This window comes from Pan paniscus, chromosome 19 (assembly GCF_029289425.2).
Source record: "Pan paniscus chromosome 19, NHGRI_mPanPan1-v2.0_pri, whole genome shotgun sequence".
Taxonomy (NCBI): Eukaryota; Metazoa; Chordata; class Mammalia; order Primates; family Hominidae; genus Pan; species Pan paniscus.
Window position 1 is genome coordinate 83,049,921 of NC_073268.2, and position 15,335 is coordinate 83,065,255.

General features: G+C 53.7%; 2 protein-coding genes across 2 annotated transcripts in view; both read left to right on the forward strand.

Moving 5' to 3' along the window:
- Window positions 1-12,445, forward strand: part of CACNG4 (calcium voltage-gated channel auxiliary subunit gamma 4) — a 68,464-nt gene extending 56,019 nt beyond the window's left edge. The window contains exons 3-4 of the mRNA XM_034942754.4: window positions 4,048-4,188; window positions 9,510-12,445. Of these exons, the coding sequence (XP_034798645.1) occupies window positions 4,048-4,188; window positions 9,510-10,048 (680 nt within the window). The 3' untranslated portion in view covers window positions 10,049-12,445. The remainder of the gene's footprint in view (window positions 1-4,047; window positions 4,189-9,509) is intronic.
- LOC100968674 (uncharacterized) lies at window positions 10,110-12,445 on the forward strand. Its single transcript, XM_008964744.3, is given in 4 exon segments — window positions 10,110-10,275; window positions 10,362-10,766; window positions 10,769-10,829; window positions 10,831-12,445. Coding segments are annotated over 4 exon segments (921 nt in total). The 3' UTR covers window positions 11,120-12,445.
- Window positions 12,446-15,335: the final 2,890 nt, after the last annotated feature.

Sequence of the window (15,335 nt, forward strand, 5' to 3'; positions counted from 1 at the left end):
GGCTCCTCAAAATATGTAGAAGCACAGGAGGGAGGTCTCTGGCGGCTGATATTTGCAAGAAGTGAGGGTTCATGAGAGTTCGTTTATTCATTCATTTAACAAGTTATTGCAGCCAGACGCAGTGGTTCACTCCTGTAATCCCAGCACTTTGGGAGGCCAAGGCGTGAAGATCGCTTGAGGTTAGGAGTTCCAGCTTGGTCAACATAGTGAGACCTCATCTTTACAAAAAATAAAAATAAATTAGCCAGAAGTGATGGCACATGCCTCCAGTCCCAGCTATTCAGGAGGCTAAGGTGGGAGGATCATTTGAGCCAAGGAAGTTGAGGCTGCAGTGAGCCACGATCGTGCCACTGCACTCCAGCCTGCATGACAGAGCAAGACCCGATCTTAAAAAAAAAAAAAAAAAGTTATCGTGGGCCTGCTATGTGCCAGGCACTGTATTAGACATGTGGAGTACAGCAGCAAAGAAAACAGGGCTCTGCCCTCCGGGTGGAGAATGGGTGTTTTGGAGAAGGCAGCAGAAGCTTCCATGGTGGGGCTGCCTGCAGGATGCCTGTTTCAGGCCAGCTCATCTGCGTGGGCGTGGAGCACCAACCCTGGTAGATCCAAGGCTGCACTGCTCCCACCCAGTCTTTGACAATTCAAGAAGGAACTCCACCCCCAGCCACGCTTTCTGAAGCCTTCCACAGAAGCTGGGCTTGTGTTGTTTGTTGCAGAGCCCCCTGAAGGCCTCTGAGCTCTTACGACGTCACTGCTGATTTGCAGATTCACAGCCCAAGATTTGAGGGGGTCACCACCCCACATCCTGCCTACCTTCTCTTCCACAGGCTCTGCTGGTCCCAGGGGTTCCTGCCCACCTTGCCCTGGGCCTGGTGCCCCTCTCCAAGTCTGCATTTCCAGTTAGGTGGATAACTTCTGTGCCAGGCCGCAGGGGGCTGGTGTCAGGGCTGCTGGGAGTCCACAGTGTGCCTGGGGGTGAGTTAGAAGGAAGTGTCTTGTCTCCTGGCAGATGCAGATCCTCTGCCAGGGCTTGATATGGCCAGCAGGGCACGGGCTGGACTTCAGCCTCACGCATCCCTCCACCCCTTAGCCACCTGCGCTGTGCCCAACCTGCACCACTGTCCGTGGCAATCCCAGCTGGCATCTGCACATCCACAGCTCAGGAATGAGTCTGTGTGGCAAGGCATAGGTGCTTGTGTGACTTATCTGGGCAGGATGGATGGCTCTGAGCCAAGCCTGGGCATCCAGTGATCTTACAGCAACTGGGCTTTTTTTTTTTTTAAGACGGAGTCTCGCTCTGCTGCCTAGGCTGGAGTGCAGTGGCGCGATCTTGGCTCACTGTAACCTCTGCCTCCCGGGTTCAGGTGATTCTTGTGCCTCAGCCTCCTGAATCGCTGGGATTACAGGCACTCGCCACTATACCCAGCTGATTTTTCTATTTTTAGTGGAGACTGGGTTTCACAATGTTGGCCAGGCTGGTCTCAAACTCCTGACCTCAAGTGATCCACTCACCTCGGGCTCCCAAAGTGCTGGATGGACTTCCTTCTTTTGGATTCCTCTGACCTGTCTGCAGAACGAGGGCATTGAGGGGATGACTGACCTCAACTTTTCTGGCCAGCACAGCTCAGAGGCACATTTCAGAAACACAGGAAACTTCATCCCAGAGCCCGCTGCTGCCAGAAGGCAGAGAGGAATCGGAGAGGAGGAGGCACCGGAGAGAAGAACTGCATTTAATGCCCCCAGACAATCTCCTCTCTGTGAAGCAGGGACACACACTGATGCGTTCACAAGAAAGGAGACAAACTCTGCCTTCAGAGGAGAGGCTGACAGCCCTGAAACCCGCTCAGCTGGCTGGGGAGGGCGGCGCCTGCCAGTGCGGCCCGACTCACTGTCCCCTGCGGGGGCCACCAAGGGTCCATGCAGCCGAGATTTCTACGGGGCTGGGAGACAGCAGGTGCTTGGGAAAGGCCGAGCTCTGGGCTTTCCTTTCCCAAGCCTCCCTTCCCTCCCTCTCGCCTTCCTCCCAGCCCAGATGCTAAGGGAGGGGCACCCTAAGCCCCTACTGGGTGCTTGACATTTTCTCACAGTAACCCTCCGATGGGGCATGTTCATCTCCCAAGGCCATTGTAACAAATGATCAAAACTGCGTGACTTGCAACAGAAATTCACTGTCATGATGTGGAAGCCAGAAGCCCGAAGTCAAGGTGTTGGGGGACCCTGCTTTCTCTGAAGGCTCTAGGAGAGGACCATTCCTCTTCCAGCTTTGGAGGTGGTTGGCACTCCTTGGCCCATGGCAGCAGCATTGGGTCTCTGCCTCCGTCTTCACAGCCCCTTCTCCCCTGTGTCTTCTCCTAAGGTTCTTATAAGGATGCTCGTCGTTGGATCTAGGGCCCACCGGATTCATCCTGGATGATCTCAGCTTGAGATTCTTAACTGAATCACATCTGCAAGATCTCTTCTTTTTTTTTTTTTTTTGAGACAGAGTCTCGCTCTGTCCCCAGGCTGGAGTGCAGTGGCGCAATCTTGGCTCACTGCAAGCTCCGCCTCCCGGGTTCACGCCATTCTCCTGCCTCAGCCTCCCAAGTAGCTGGGACTACAGGCACTGGCTACAACGCCCGGCTAATTTTTTGTATTTTTCCTAGAGATAGGATTTCACCATGCTAGCCAGAATGGTCTCAATCTCCTGACCTCATGATCCACCTGCCTCAGCCTCCCAAAGTGCTGGGATTACAGGCGTGAGCCACCGCGCCCAGCCCTTTTTTTTTTTTTTTTTTTTTAAGACAGAATGTCGCTCTTGTCGCCCAGGCTGGAGTGCAATGGCGCAATCTCGGCTCACTGCAACCTCCACCTCTGGGGTTCGAGAGATTCTCCTGCCTCAGCCTCCCGAGTAGCTGGGATTACAGGAGCCCACCACCATGCCTGGCTAATTTTTTTGTTTGTTTTTAGTAGATACGGGGTTTCACCATGTTGGCCAGGCTGGTCTCGAACTCCTGACCTCAGGTGACCTGCCTGCCTTGGCCTCCCAAAGTGCTGGGATTACAGGCATGAGCCACTGCGCCTGGCCAAGGCCCTTTTTCCAAATAAGATCAATTACAGGTCCTAAGGGTTAGGACACAGGTATATTCTAGGGAGGCTGCAATTCAACTCCCTACAGGTAGACGTTACTATTCCCAAGTTATAAAAGGGGACTGAGGTGGTCACCAAAGTCAGCTGTCCCCGGTCAGCTAGTCAGTGGCAGAGCGAGTTTAGTCAGTGGCAGAGCCCTGGTGTCAGGGCTACAAAGGTGGTTCTGTGGACACTGTGGGTCACGAGCATCCCTCTCGGCCCAGCCACACCTCCCCTGCGACTTCAGGCCGGTTTTGAGGTCCCATATCCTTGTCTGTCACCTAGGGGCTGATGATGATGATGATGATCAAGGTATAGAATGGCCAGGCCCAGTGCTATGCACCTTACATGTACAAAACCAAGCACATGTGTAGGACACTGGTGCTATGAGGAACCTCATTCCACAGATGGGAAGCTGAGTTTTGGAGAGGGAAAGTGACTTGGCCAAGGCTACACAGCCAGCATGCCACAGCAGGGCCCACGCCCAGACCCACCTAATGCCGATGCGTGTGCTCTCAACCACTGACCAGGGCCACCCTTTGTGGACACTGCTTCCCAGCCTTCCAGGGGCTTCACGGAGACTGCGTTCATGCAAGGGCTTAGGGGGCTGTGCAGTGCCACAAAAATGTGATGCGGTTTGTTGCTTTCATGGCTGTTACTCTGGTCTCCCTGGTGCCCACTCCCAGGGAAAGACTAAACAAGAGGTAGACAGATGTGACTCCAGGGTGAAGGGCAGGCCCGGAGCCCCCACTTGCATCTGATCCAATGGCCCTGAGCCTCCCCAGGCCCTGGCCCACCTCGAGTCTCCAGGTCCTGATGGGAATCTCAAATCCTGGGGAAGGGCCTGGAGCTGCAAGGTTCCTGGGAGACATACGCAGCCATGCCCGGGAGGGTACCTGATCTCACTGCCCTCTGCTTTGTGCCCCCCACCTCCCCGGCCAGGCATCGTGCGAGCCTCCAGCGTCTTCCCCATCCTCAGCACCATCCTGCTCCTGCTGGGTGGCCTGTGCATCGGTGCTGGCAGGATCTACAGCCGCAAGAACAACATCGTCCTCAGTGCCGGCATCCTCTTCGTGGCTGCAGGTGAGCTGCCCGCCCGGGCTGGTGCTGGGCCGGGAGCTGGGGACACAGGAGTGCCTGTTTCGTGTGGTCCCCACTGCCAGGGAGTGTGCATCCTGGGGGGGAATGCAGACATAACATCGTCACATGCAACTGACTTGTAAAGTCCCGGTGTTCAGGACTGGGGGTGGATGGAGAATGGGGAGCAGCTGCCAAACAGAGCTTCCTTTTGGGGTGACAGAAATGTTTTGGATGCTTGCACAACATTTTGAATGCGCCAAAAGCCACTGGATTGTGCCCTTCAAAAGGGTTACTTTTATCTTGCATGAATTTCACCTCAACCGGAAAATAAGTCCAGGTGTGCAAAGTGGTGGGTGGGGTTCAGCTGGCAGTTTTACAAGCCTGTGACAGGAGCCTGGCTGGGTCAGGCGGTCAGGGAGGTGCCCACGGGAATCATGCCAAAACTCGAAGGAGTTGGCCAGGTAAAGACAGGGCGAGGGCCCGGAATGGGCATGAGTGGCCGTCTTGCAGAGGAAGCAGAAGTCCAGGGTGCCCGGGGAAGGGTGAGCGGGGAAGCTCGGCAGAGCAGGCGGCCCCCACCCATCCCGACTGCCCCAACCCTCCTGGCTACGAGAAGGCAGCAGCACCTCAGAGCCATGCCCGACGTCCCCGGAAAGTGCCATCGGGGAATAGCCACAGAGCTGTGGGTGACAGTGACATGCCACCTTGGCTGAGGATGGGCAGGCCTGGCGTGGTGCCGCACACGTGGGCCTCCCAGAGCACCCTTGTCCTGTCCTGCATTCCCTCGCCCTTTCTCCTGGAGAGGGTAGATGAGTTCCGTTCACATCCTGGGACCCGCAGCCACTGCAGCCTTAGAGGGGCTGGCTCCAGCTCTGCAGCCGCCACTGGGGAGCCAAGGTGCCGGGCCCCGGTTCTACACCATTCCAGCATCTGTTTCCTTCCAGCGCAATAAATAGACGTGTGTGTGGAGTGCGTGCATCTGCGAGTGATCTGTGGGGCCTGTACATGTGTCAGGACTGTGGTGTGTGTATGTGTTTGAGAACAGTGATTGTGTGTGTGGTGTATGTGTGTGTTTGAGGACTGTGGTGTGTTTGTGTGTGTGAGGAGTGTGGTGTGTTTGTGTGTAAGGAGTGTGGTGTGTGTGTTTGAGGACTGTGGTGTGTTTGTGTGTGTGAAGAGTGTGGTGTGTATATTTGGGGACTATGGTGTTTGTGTGTGCAAGGAGTGTGGTGTGTTTGTGCGTGTTAAGAGTGTGGTGTGTGTGTGTATTTGAGGACTGGTGGGTTTGTGTGTGTGAGCATGGTGTGTATGTATTTGAGGACTGGTGGGTTTGTGTGTGTGAGCATGGTGTGTATGTATTTGAGGAATGTGGTGTATGTGTGTGTATTTGAGGACTGTAGGGTGTGTATGTATTTGAGGACTGTGGTGTGTGTGTGAGGACTATGGTGTGTGTGTGTGTCTGAGGAGTGTGGTGTGTGTATTTGAGGACTGTGGTGTGTGTGTGTCTGAGACATGTAGTGTGCATGTGTGTATTTGAGGACTGTGGTGTGTGTGTGTGAGGACTATGGTATATGTGTGTCTGAGGAGTGTGTGTTGAGGACTGTGGTGTGTTTGTGTGTGTGAGGACTATGGTGTGTGTGAGGAGTGTGGTGTGTGTGTGCACATGTGTGTGTGTTGGGAAGAGGAGCCTGTGTTGAGGGTCTCCTGGAGGAAGCATGAACCTCCCTCCTGGACAGGTCCCCCCGCCCTTCCCTTCTTCCCCCCACCTCCTTTCTCTCTCTCCTGCCCCAGTGCCCGCCACCTGCTCCTTGAAGCAGTCATTTTTCACAAGGTGTGAGCCGTTTAGGAGGTCCCAGCTGTGACCCCTCAACACTGCCCCAGAGCGTCCTCCCCAAGGCAGGGAGAGAATACTCCAGTCACATCAGAAACCACAGTGGCCATGCCAGCGCTCTGTGAGCCCGAACCCACCATCCCTGCTCCTGCGGAGGAGGCACACAGGCGGTCCAGCAGCTCAGGTGGCTTCCTTGAAGTCACACGCACAGTGGCAAAGACATGCTGTGCCCAGGGCTGCCAGCCTCCAAAGCCCCTCGAGGTGCCCCCTGCAGCTGCCCATGCCCCCAGGAGGAGCCGTTTCAAAGGCAGGCCCAGATGCTTGGTGCCACCAGAGGGGCTTGGAGCCTGGACCCAGAGCCTTAGCCGAAGAAAATGAGTCCAGGCAGAGAAGGTGGCCGCGGCTGGCTGCAAGGAAGCAATGGGGAGGCCAGCAAGGGGACATTGGCTTATTCCTTGGCGCATGGGGCACTGATGGGGACTGAGCAGGGCAGCAGGCACTGAGTCGTGTGTGGGGCCTGGCTTCAGGCCACCAACCCTAGCAGGGAGGTCAGACAGGCTCTTAAAGAACTCGAGGTGGAAAATGGTAGGTGCCACAGGAGAGGGACAGGTTCCAAGGCTGGGAAAGTCAGAAGAAGACACAAGACTTCTCTGGGAAACTGGAATTCATGGAGTTGTTATTTAAGAAACCCTTTTCCAACTCGTGCTGAATACAGAGAGGGGAAGAAAACACAAAGCTAGGGAAGCAGCAAGAGAGAGATCAGAGGGGAGAAAGGTGAACTAGCGGTGGCTCATGCCTGTAATCCCAGCATTTTGGGAGGCCGAGGCAGGCGGATCACTGGAGGTCAGGAGTTCGAGACCAGCCTGGCCAACATGGTGAAACCCTGTCTCTACCAAAAAATACAAAAATTAGCTGGGTTTGGTGGTAGGTGCCTGTAATCCCAGCTACTTGGGAGGCTGAGGCACGAGAATCACCTGAACCTGGGAGGCGGAGGTTGCAATGAGCTGAGATCACGCCACTGCACTTCAGCCTGGGCGACAGAGCAAGACCCTGTCTCAAAAAAAAATAAATAAATAAAACACGAACTAGTAGGGTAAAAAAAACCATGTTGGAAATGGTTCTTACAGAACACAACAGAAGAGACAAGGAGTCAAAACCCAGGACTGGTGTGCTCAGGGCAGGACTGCTGGACCCCTTAGCAGAAGATACTCTAACCCTTCCACACAGGGTGGGTGCCACAGAGAATGGACAGAGGACGTGGACAGTGCAGAGACAAACACAACACAGCACTTTATGATAAAACGCAATGGGCCGGGCACGGTGGCTCACGCCTGTAATCCCAGCACTTTGGGAGGCTGAGTCGGGCGGATCACAAGCTCAGGAGATCGAGACCATTCTGGCTAACACAGTGAAACCCCGTCTCTACTAAAAATACAAAGAATTAGCTGGGCATGGTGGCGGGTGCCTGTAGTCCCAGCTACTCAGGAGGCTGAGGCAGGAGAATGGCGTGAACCCGGGAGGTGGAGCTTGCAGTGAGCCAAGATTGCGCCACTGCACTCCAGCCTGGGGGACAGAGCGAGACTCCGTCTCAAAAAAAAAAACAAAAACAGAAAAAAAACGCAGTGGATGGTAATTGAACTTACGTCAGGCGCCCTGTGTGCTGGGTGCTGTTGTGAGCACTTTGTATATATCAGCTCATTTAATCCTCACACCAGCCCAGTGAGGTGTGGACCACAGTTACTCCCACTTTACAGATGAGACTGACGCATAAGGAGTGGGAGTAATTTGCCAAAAGTCACACACTGGTATTTGGCAGAACCAGAACTCAAACCCCACCAGTGTGGCTCTGTTCAACCTCCCTTAGAATAAGAGAGAATTGGATAAACACAACAATGGCTATTTTTCACTTCCCATATTGGCAAAGAACCAGAAGTCTGATAATATTCATGATAGGCTGTTGGGACATTTGTACACTTACAGAGGGCACTTAGACAGTGACTAAATTTAAAACACCAAATGCAATGTAATATCCTGAATCCATCCAGGGACAGAGAAAGGACATTAGTACAAACCCAGTAAAATCCAAGTAAAGGCTGGGCGCGGTGGCTCACACCTATTATCCCAGCACTTTGGGAGGCTGAGACAGGTGGATCACGTAAGGTCCCGAGTTTGAGACCAGCCTAGCCACATGGTGAAACCCTGTCTCTACTAAAAATACAAAAATTACCCAGGCATGGTGGTGCGTGCCTGTAATCTCAGCTACTCAAGAGGCTGAGGCAGGAGAATCGCTTGAACCCAGGAGGCGGAGGTTGCAGTGAGCGGAGATCGTGCCACTGCACTCAGCCTGGGCAGCAGACTGAGACTGAGACTCTGTCTCAAAAAACAAACAAGGCCGGGTGTGGTGGCTCATGCCTGTAATCCCAGCACTTTGGGAGGCCAAGGCAGGTGGATCATGAGGTCAGGGGTTCAAGACCAGCCTGACTAACGTGATAAAATCCCGTCTCTACTAAAAATACAAAAAAAATTGGCTGGGTGTGGTGGCGGGCGCCTGTAATCCCAGCTACTCAGGAGGCTGAGGCAGGAGAATTGCTTGAACCCGGGAGGCGGAGGTTGCAGTGAGCCGAGATCGTGCCACTTCACTCCAACCTGGGCGACAGAGCGAGACTCTGTCTCCAAAAAACAAACAAACAAACAAATCCATGTAAAGTCTGAAGTAATGTACCAGGTTGGTTTCTTTGTGGCGGCGAATGTTCCACATAACGTAAAATAACATTAGGGAGAGCTGGATGAGGAGTATATGAAACTCTCTGGACCTGGCCACTGTGTGGTAAATCAAAAATTATTCCCAAACAAAAATGTATTTTAAGTGTTTCAATGCACACGGCCCAGCAGTTTCACTGCAAGGAATGCACCCCGTAGTTGTATCCATGTGCACATGTGAGGCTGTAGACACAAGGATGTCCAAGGCAACCTTGTCACAGCAGAGGACAGGGAGCACCCAGACATCTCCCGTAAAGGCCTGGTTAGGTGGGTCGTGAGACTTCTGTATGGCGGTGCCGCATGTAGTTAGAAAGACAGGGATGGCTCTCCATGGTCTGATTCAGAACCGTCTCTCAGATGTACTGTTAAGAGAAAAACTAAGCAGCCAGAATACTGTGCAAAGGAAATAATAGGGGGGTGTGTGTGTGTGTGTGTGTGTGTAAGAGAGAAATTTTTTTTCTGGAAGGACATACGAAAGAAGACAACAGTAGTTGCCTTAAAGAGGGGAACTGGGGGCTGAGAGTGTGTTTTATTGTATACCTCATTTGAACTTTGTCCTCTATTACCCATTCAACATTAATTACTGAAAAGAAAAATTAGCAACCAGAATAAAGAAATACTCATCAGAGAGGGGAGTGTCCACCTGTTCCCTACCCTGCCCGTCCCACTGTGGGTCTAACCTCTGCCTCTCTCCCTCCCTGGCCCCGCTCCCTGCTCCCTGCTTCCCTTTCAGGCCTCAGTAACATCATCGGTATCATCGTCTACATTTCCAGCAACACAGGTGACCCGAGTGACAAGCGGGACGAAGACAAAAAGAACCATTACAACTACGGCTGGTCTTTTTACTTTGGAGCTCTGTCTTTCATTGTGGCTGAGACCGTGGGCGTCCTGGCTGTAAACATTTACATTGAGAAAAATAAAGAGTTGAGGTTTAAGACCAAACGGGAATTCCTTAAGGCGTCTTCCTCTTCTCCTTATGCCAGGATGCCGAGCTACAGGTACCGGCGACGGCGCTCGAGGTCCAGCTCAAGGTCCACCGAGGCCTCGCCCTCCAGGGACGTGTCGCCCATGGGCCTGAAGATCACAGGGGCCATCCCCATGGGGGAGCTGTCCATGTACACGCTGTCCAGGGAGCCCCTCAAGGTGACCACCGCAGCCAGCTACAGCCCCGACCAGGAGGCCAGCTTCCTGCAGGTGCATGACTTTTTCCAGCAGGACCTGAAGGAAGGTTTCCACGTCAGCATGCTGAACCGACGGACGACCCCTGTGTGAGCTGCCTGCCCTTTCTCTCCGCTCCAGCCTTTCCCCAGAACGGCTCTTTTTGTCACACAGGATGGCATGTGATCCTCAAGACGACGAACATGAACTAAAGCCAAATGCAGCCCTCCCTGGCCTCCAGAGGTGGCGTGGGCTGGCTTTGCACGAAGGTTGTGCTGGGAGACCGGACCCGGGGCTGCAGAAGAAGCTGAAGGCTGACTTTGTCCCCTCCCCGAAAAAGGGTGTTTTGATGCCTCAGGGTCTCTGAAATCTCCCGGGAAGCCCCAGAGCTTTCCTGAGGCTGCCTGGCCTTGATCAACTTGGGAAGACAAAATTGAGCCATTATCTCCTCTTGGAAACGAATCTTGCCAGAAAAACGGGATTTCAGGGCCTTCCCTCCCTGCCTGGGTGTTGGGCCACCAGAAGGCTCTGCCGGACGCCAAGAAGACAGTCTCTGGGCTCTTGTCAGCTGCTTTTGAACCTGAGGTTCCTGTGTCATTGAGCCAGAAATCAGACCACCGAAGCTCACTCCCTTCCTCTCCATCTCTCCCTCTCTCCAAGACTCTGGCGGTGGCCTATGATCCTGAAGACAGCTCTGCAGCCAACTGGTGCTTCGGCCTTTGCGCTGTCCCGGGGCCAGCTTCCCTCGACCTGGGGAGGCCGTGGCCTGTGGAGGAGGCCCAGGTAAAGGCTGGGGGCTGTTGCTGGCTATCCTCTTTGCTTCTGGAAGTTTCTGCCTCAGAATGGGCAGGACAGACCCACTGACTGGACTTCAGAGTCTGGAGGGTTCCATCGGTCGGGAATGGCGGCCACGTGACCTCTTGCCATGCCCCTTGTCATAGACCCAAGGAGCAACTCTGTCCCCTGAGCATTGGGGGTCCCGGGGGAGAGGTGGACAGACACCTCCCTCCAACTGGCATTTGGCAACAGGAGCCTGGACTTCTGTGCAAGAAAGGGAGACCTAAGGGTGAACAGTGGCCAATAAAAACCCTAGAGAACAAACATCCATTTCCTAGGTGGTTACAAATCATAACTTCCTGCAAATCAACGCCAGGAGAGCAACTTACCTTCATTTCTTTGTCTTAAAAAGTAGCAGCAACTGGCCCCACAACTCCTATCATTGTAATTTATTCTGCCACCACCTAACAGGACGGAGTGGAGTGAGTTTGGATAAACGGGCCGAGCTGGGCTTCTCTTCCTCCCTACAGAGGGGAGATCTCAGCACTTTGTCCGGAGCTGAGGAAGTGGTTTCTGTGTTTTACAGTTTTTCCAGCCATTCTTTTCTTCCCCCTCCTGAAGCAAGCAAAGAGCGTGGAAGCGTGTGCAGGCTTGGCAGAACTCTCCAGAACATGGAACTTAACCCTCTTTTGTATAAAACATGTGCTTTCTAAAGAAAAATTGTTTCTTATTTTTTGAGACTCCTTGATCCACCCTGGAACAGTCGCCTGTAGTCCTGGTAGCTGTCGTGCTTGGAAATAACGAGCGCATCCTTGCCTCAGCTACCTGCTCACAGCCCATGGGTGGACTTGGCCCCCTGGGGTTCAGACCCGGGTCCGTTCGGCCTAGTGATGATGTCATCGTCCGTCCCATCTTCCTTTGCCCCCAGGAAAGGACGCATCCACCGGTAGCGGCCCCAGCTGACTGTCGCCGTGTGCTGGGGATCTGAAATGAGGCCTGCCAGGGCCCCTGTGTGCTGTGCTCCAGAGCCTTCGCTCCCATCAGGGTTGGCATCATCTGATGGCATGTCCAAGTGTGCCCAGCAGCGGATGCTGAAGCACCAGAGCTCAAGGCCTTCACCTGCTCTAGGCCAGCCCTGTCACCACACCCCACCACCTCCACTGCCATGACCAGGCCGAAGGCAGGGAACGCCCTCCCCAGTTCCGCCGTCCAGCAAGGCCCCGAGACTTTTCTTCTGTGATTTCCAAAAGCAAGGCAGCCGTGCTGTTCTAGTTCCTCTCCATCCGCCACCTCCCCTCCCGCTGCCCCAGAAGTTTCTATCATTCCATGGAGAAAGCTGTGTTCCAATGAATCCTACCTCTTGCCCAGTCCCAGGCAGAGTAAGCAGGGCCCACCTAGGGACCAAGAAAGAGTAGGAAGAAGGGGACGAGCCGGGAGCAAAACCACCTCAGACACCCGGGCCTTCTCAGCCTTCTCCCCGCGGCCAGCCGGGTCTCCGGGGACCCTGGGCCCTGGGCCGCCCATTCCTGGCCCTCCCGCTGCATCTCAGACCTGACACCCAACGGGGGATGTGGTGGCCTGTGCCCACCTTCTCTCCCTCCTCCCGACCCGCCCCCTCGCCCCCACCCCCGTGTGTTTCGCCAGTTAAGCACCTGTGACTCCAGTACGTACTACTGGTTTTGGGTTGGTTGTTCTGTCTTTTTTTTAATTAAATAAAAACATTTTTAAAATGTTCTCTTCTTGATGTGGGGAGGCAGGGGAAGAGCCCCCCATTAGTCTTTGTGGGCAGTTAGGGTAAATAGATGTCCCTGGGTCTGGGGTACACTGTGCCCCTCCCCCGCAACCCCCCGCCGCCAGAAAAGAAGGAGGCCCAGGGGGCAGAGAGGCCAGGCTCTGGCCAAGGCCGGGTTTTCTGGCTTTAATCTGGGTCACTGGCCACCTCCCCAGTACCAACGGCTGGTTTCAAACTTCTGGGTGGTGTCATTGAGGTGGCTTTTCACCAATGAGCCAGAAGATACACAGGCTCTTCTGGGTGGGGTGTGGGCCCCTGGGCAGCCAAGAGAGCGAGGCCTGTCCTCCCGCAGGGTGGAGGCCGGCCGGAGCCACAGCCGCCAAGGCCCTAAAGTTGCCCTCACCCAAGGACACTGCGTCCTCCCTGGTGAAAGCTGCCCGTTCTGTAGAGGTTCTCTGCCCAGGTTCCCAATGTAGCACTCCCGGCAGCCCAGCCCCAGACTCAGTCCCAAGAGATACACAGATGGGAAGGGAGAAAGGATCTGAGGGACCTTAGACTCCAGGGACTGGCCGGGGCAGACACACCTGAGACAGGTATTTTTTAACTTGCAGCTTGCAACAAAACAGCTGGTGCAATCTCAGGAATAGAAGTCAACGATAACAGATGGTTATGAACTCATGTCCTTGCACTTGGAATTGCAGGCAAGGAGAGTTGGTGGTGGCGTTTGGGGGGATGCTGACACCTGCAAACCATCACTCCTCCACCCTCCTGGGGCAAAGTTTTCTCCTCTGAGGGTCTAAGTTGGCCATCCTGAGCCCTTTCTCAACCCCATCATCTCCCCAGCTCCTTCCTGGCCTCTCCCTGACTTTCACCAAAGACTTCACTTTGGCTAAAGCCTTCCTCTGTACCCCAAATACTGCCGCCATCACAACACATCGATGTCCATGGGGCCAACCACTCTGACTTCCTGACCACACAGTTCTCTGGTCTTCTCACCTCCATTGACTTTTATCTCCAACCTTGACCTTGTCATCACCCCTAACTGTCCCAGTGTAATCTTCAGGGCCATCATTCTCCTCTCTGACCAGTCTCCAATGCTCCCGATTCCTCCATGCCCTCTCCACCGTGACACCTATTCTTCAACCTCATCAAGCCTCCAGGTCTTGACTCCTCCATTTTCTCCCAATCTATCAATGCTTCCTGGTTTCAGGGCCATCCTAACCAGTCCAGACCATGGTGAGGCATCATTTAACCTCGCCTTTGCCAACACCTCAGTTCCCTTGGGCTCTCTTCTAGTATTTGTCTCCTAGAAGATCCCCAACCCTCTTCCAATCTCACCTCTCAAATTTTCTCCATCTCTGCACCTGAGCCTCAGGGTAACACTAGAGAAAATCAAGTGATTTGTAAATTGGTGCCTGTGGGAGGCAGAATGGTTGTCCCCTGAGATGTCCACATCCTAATCCCTGGAACCTGTGAATATATGGCCTTACATGACAAAAAGGACTTTGAGAGTGTGATTAAATTAAGAATCTTCAGATGCTCGGATTATCCTGGATTATCTGGGTGGCCCCAGATAGAAGGACAAAGGTCCCTCTAAGGGAAAGAGGGAGGCAGGAGTGTTGGAGGAGGGCTGTGACAGAGCAGCAGAGGTCAGAGTGCTGGGACTGCCGGCTTTAAAGAAGGAAGGGGCCACAAGCTGAGGACCGCTGGCAGCCTCTAGAGGGTGAGAAATCTGAGGTGTCTCCCCTGGAGCTTCCAGAAGAAACACAGCCCTGCCAACACTTTCATTTTTAGTTCAGTGGGACTTAAAACCTCCAGAACTGATATGATAATAAATTTGTATTGTTTAAGCCACTAAGTTTGAGGTAATTTGTTCCAAAAGCAAGAGCCAATGAACACAATCCCATGTGTATGCACGGGGCTGGTACTATGCTGCACCCCAGCTATCATCCTCAATGCCCTTGATATGGTTTGGCTGTGTCCCCACTCAAATGTCATCTTGAATTGTAGCTCCCATAATTCCCATGTGTCGTGGGAGGGACCAGGTGGAGATAATTGAATCATGGGGGCAGTTTCTCCCATACTGTTCTCCTGGTAGTGAATAAGTCTCATGAGATCTGATGGTTTTATACATGGGAGTTCCCCTGCACAAGTTCTCTTGCCTGCCACCATGTAAGACGTCCCTTTTCTCTTCCTTGTCTTCCACCATGATTGTGAGGCCTCCCCAGCCGTGTGGAACTGTGAGTCCATTAAATCTCTTTCCTTTATAAATTATCCAGTCTCAGGTATGTCTTTATTAGCAGCATAAGAGCAGACTAAAACAGCCCTTGTCAGTGGGCACCCCAATACTCACAACAGCTATTTCAGACTCTCACTACCTCCACGAAACCCTCCACACATCATTTCCATCTCCTATTCTCAGCCATTGGCCCCACTTCTGAGGTCACCAAGAAAACAGAAGCCTTTAGATGGCAATCCCCTCATCTCCCCACCCCTCCACCACCTGTAGACTGGTTTCCCTCATGACTGATCTCTTGCTTGGTCCTTTCCATCCCGGTGGGGGAGGTCACCTCCCTCTTTCTGTCCATCGCCAGCCCTTTCATTTGAGGTCTGGTCATTCCCATCCCCTCCCCTAGAATCTTGCATTTCTGTCTTAAAACAGCAAATACCAGGCCGGACGCGGTGGCTCACGCCTGTAATCCCAGCACTTTGGGAGGCCAAGGTGGGTGGATCTCGAGGTCAGGAGATCGAGACCATCCTGGCTAACAAGGTGAAACCCTGTCTCTACTAAAAATACAAAAATTAGCTGGGTGTTGTGGCGGGTGCCTGTAGTCGCAGCTACTTGGGAGGCTGAGGCAGGAGAATGGCTTGAACCCAGGAGGTGGAGCTTGC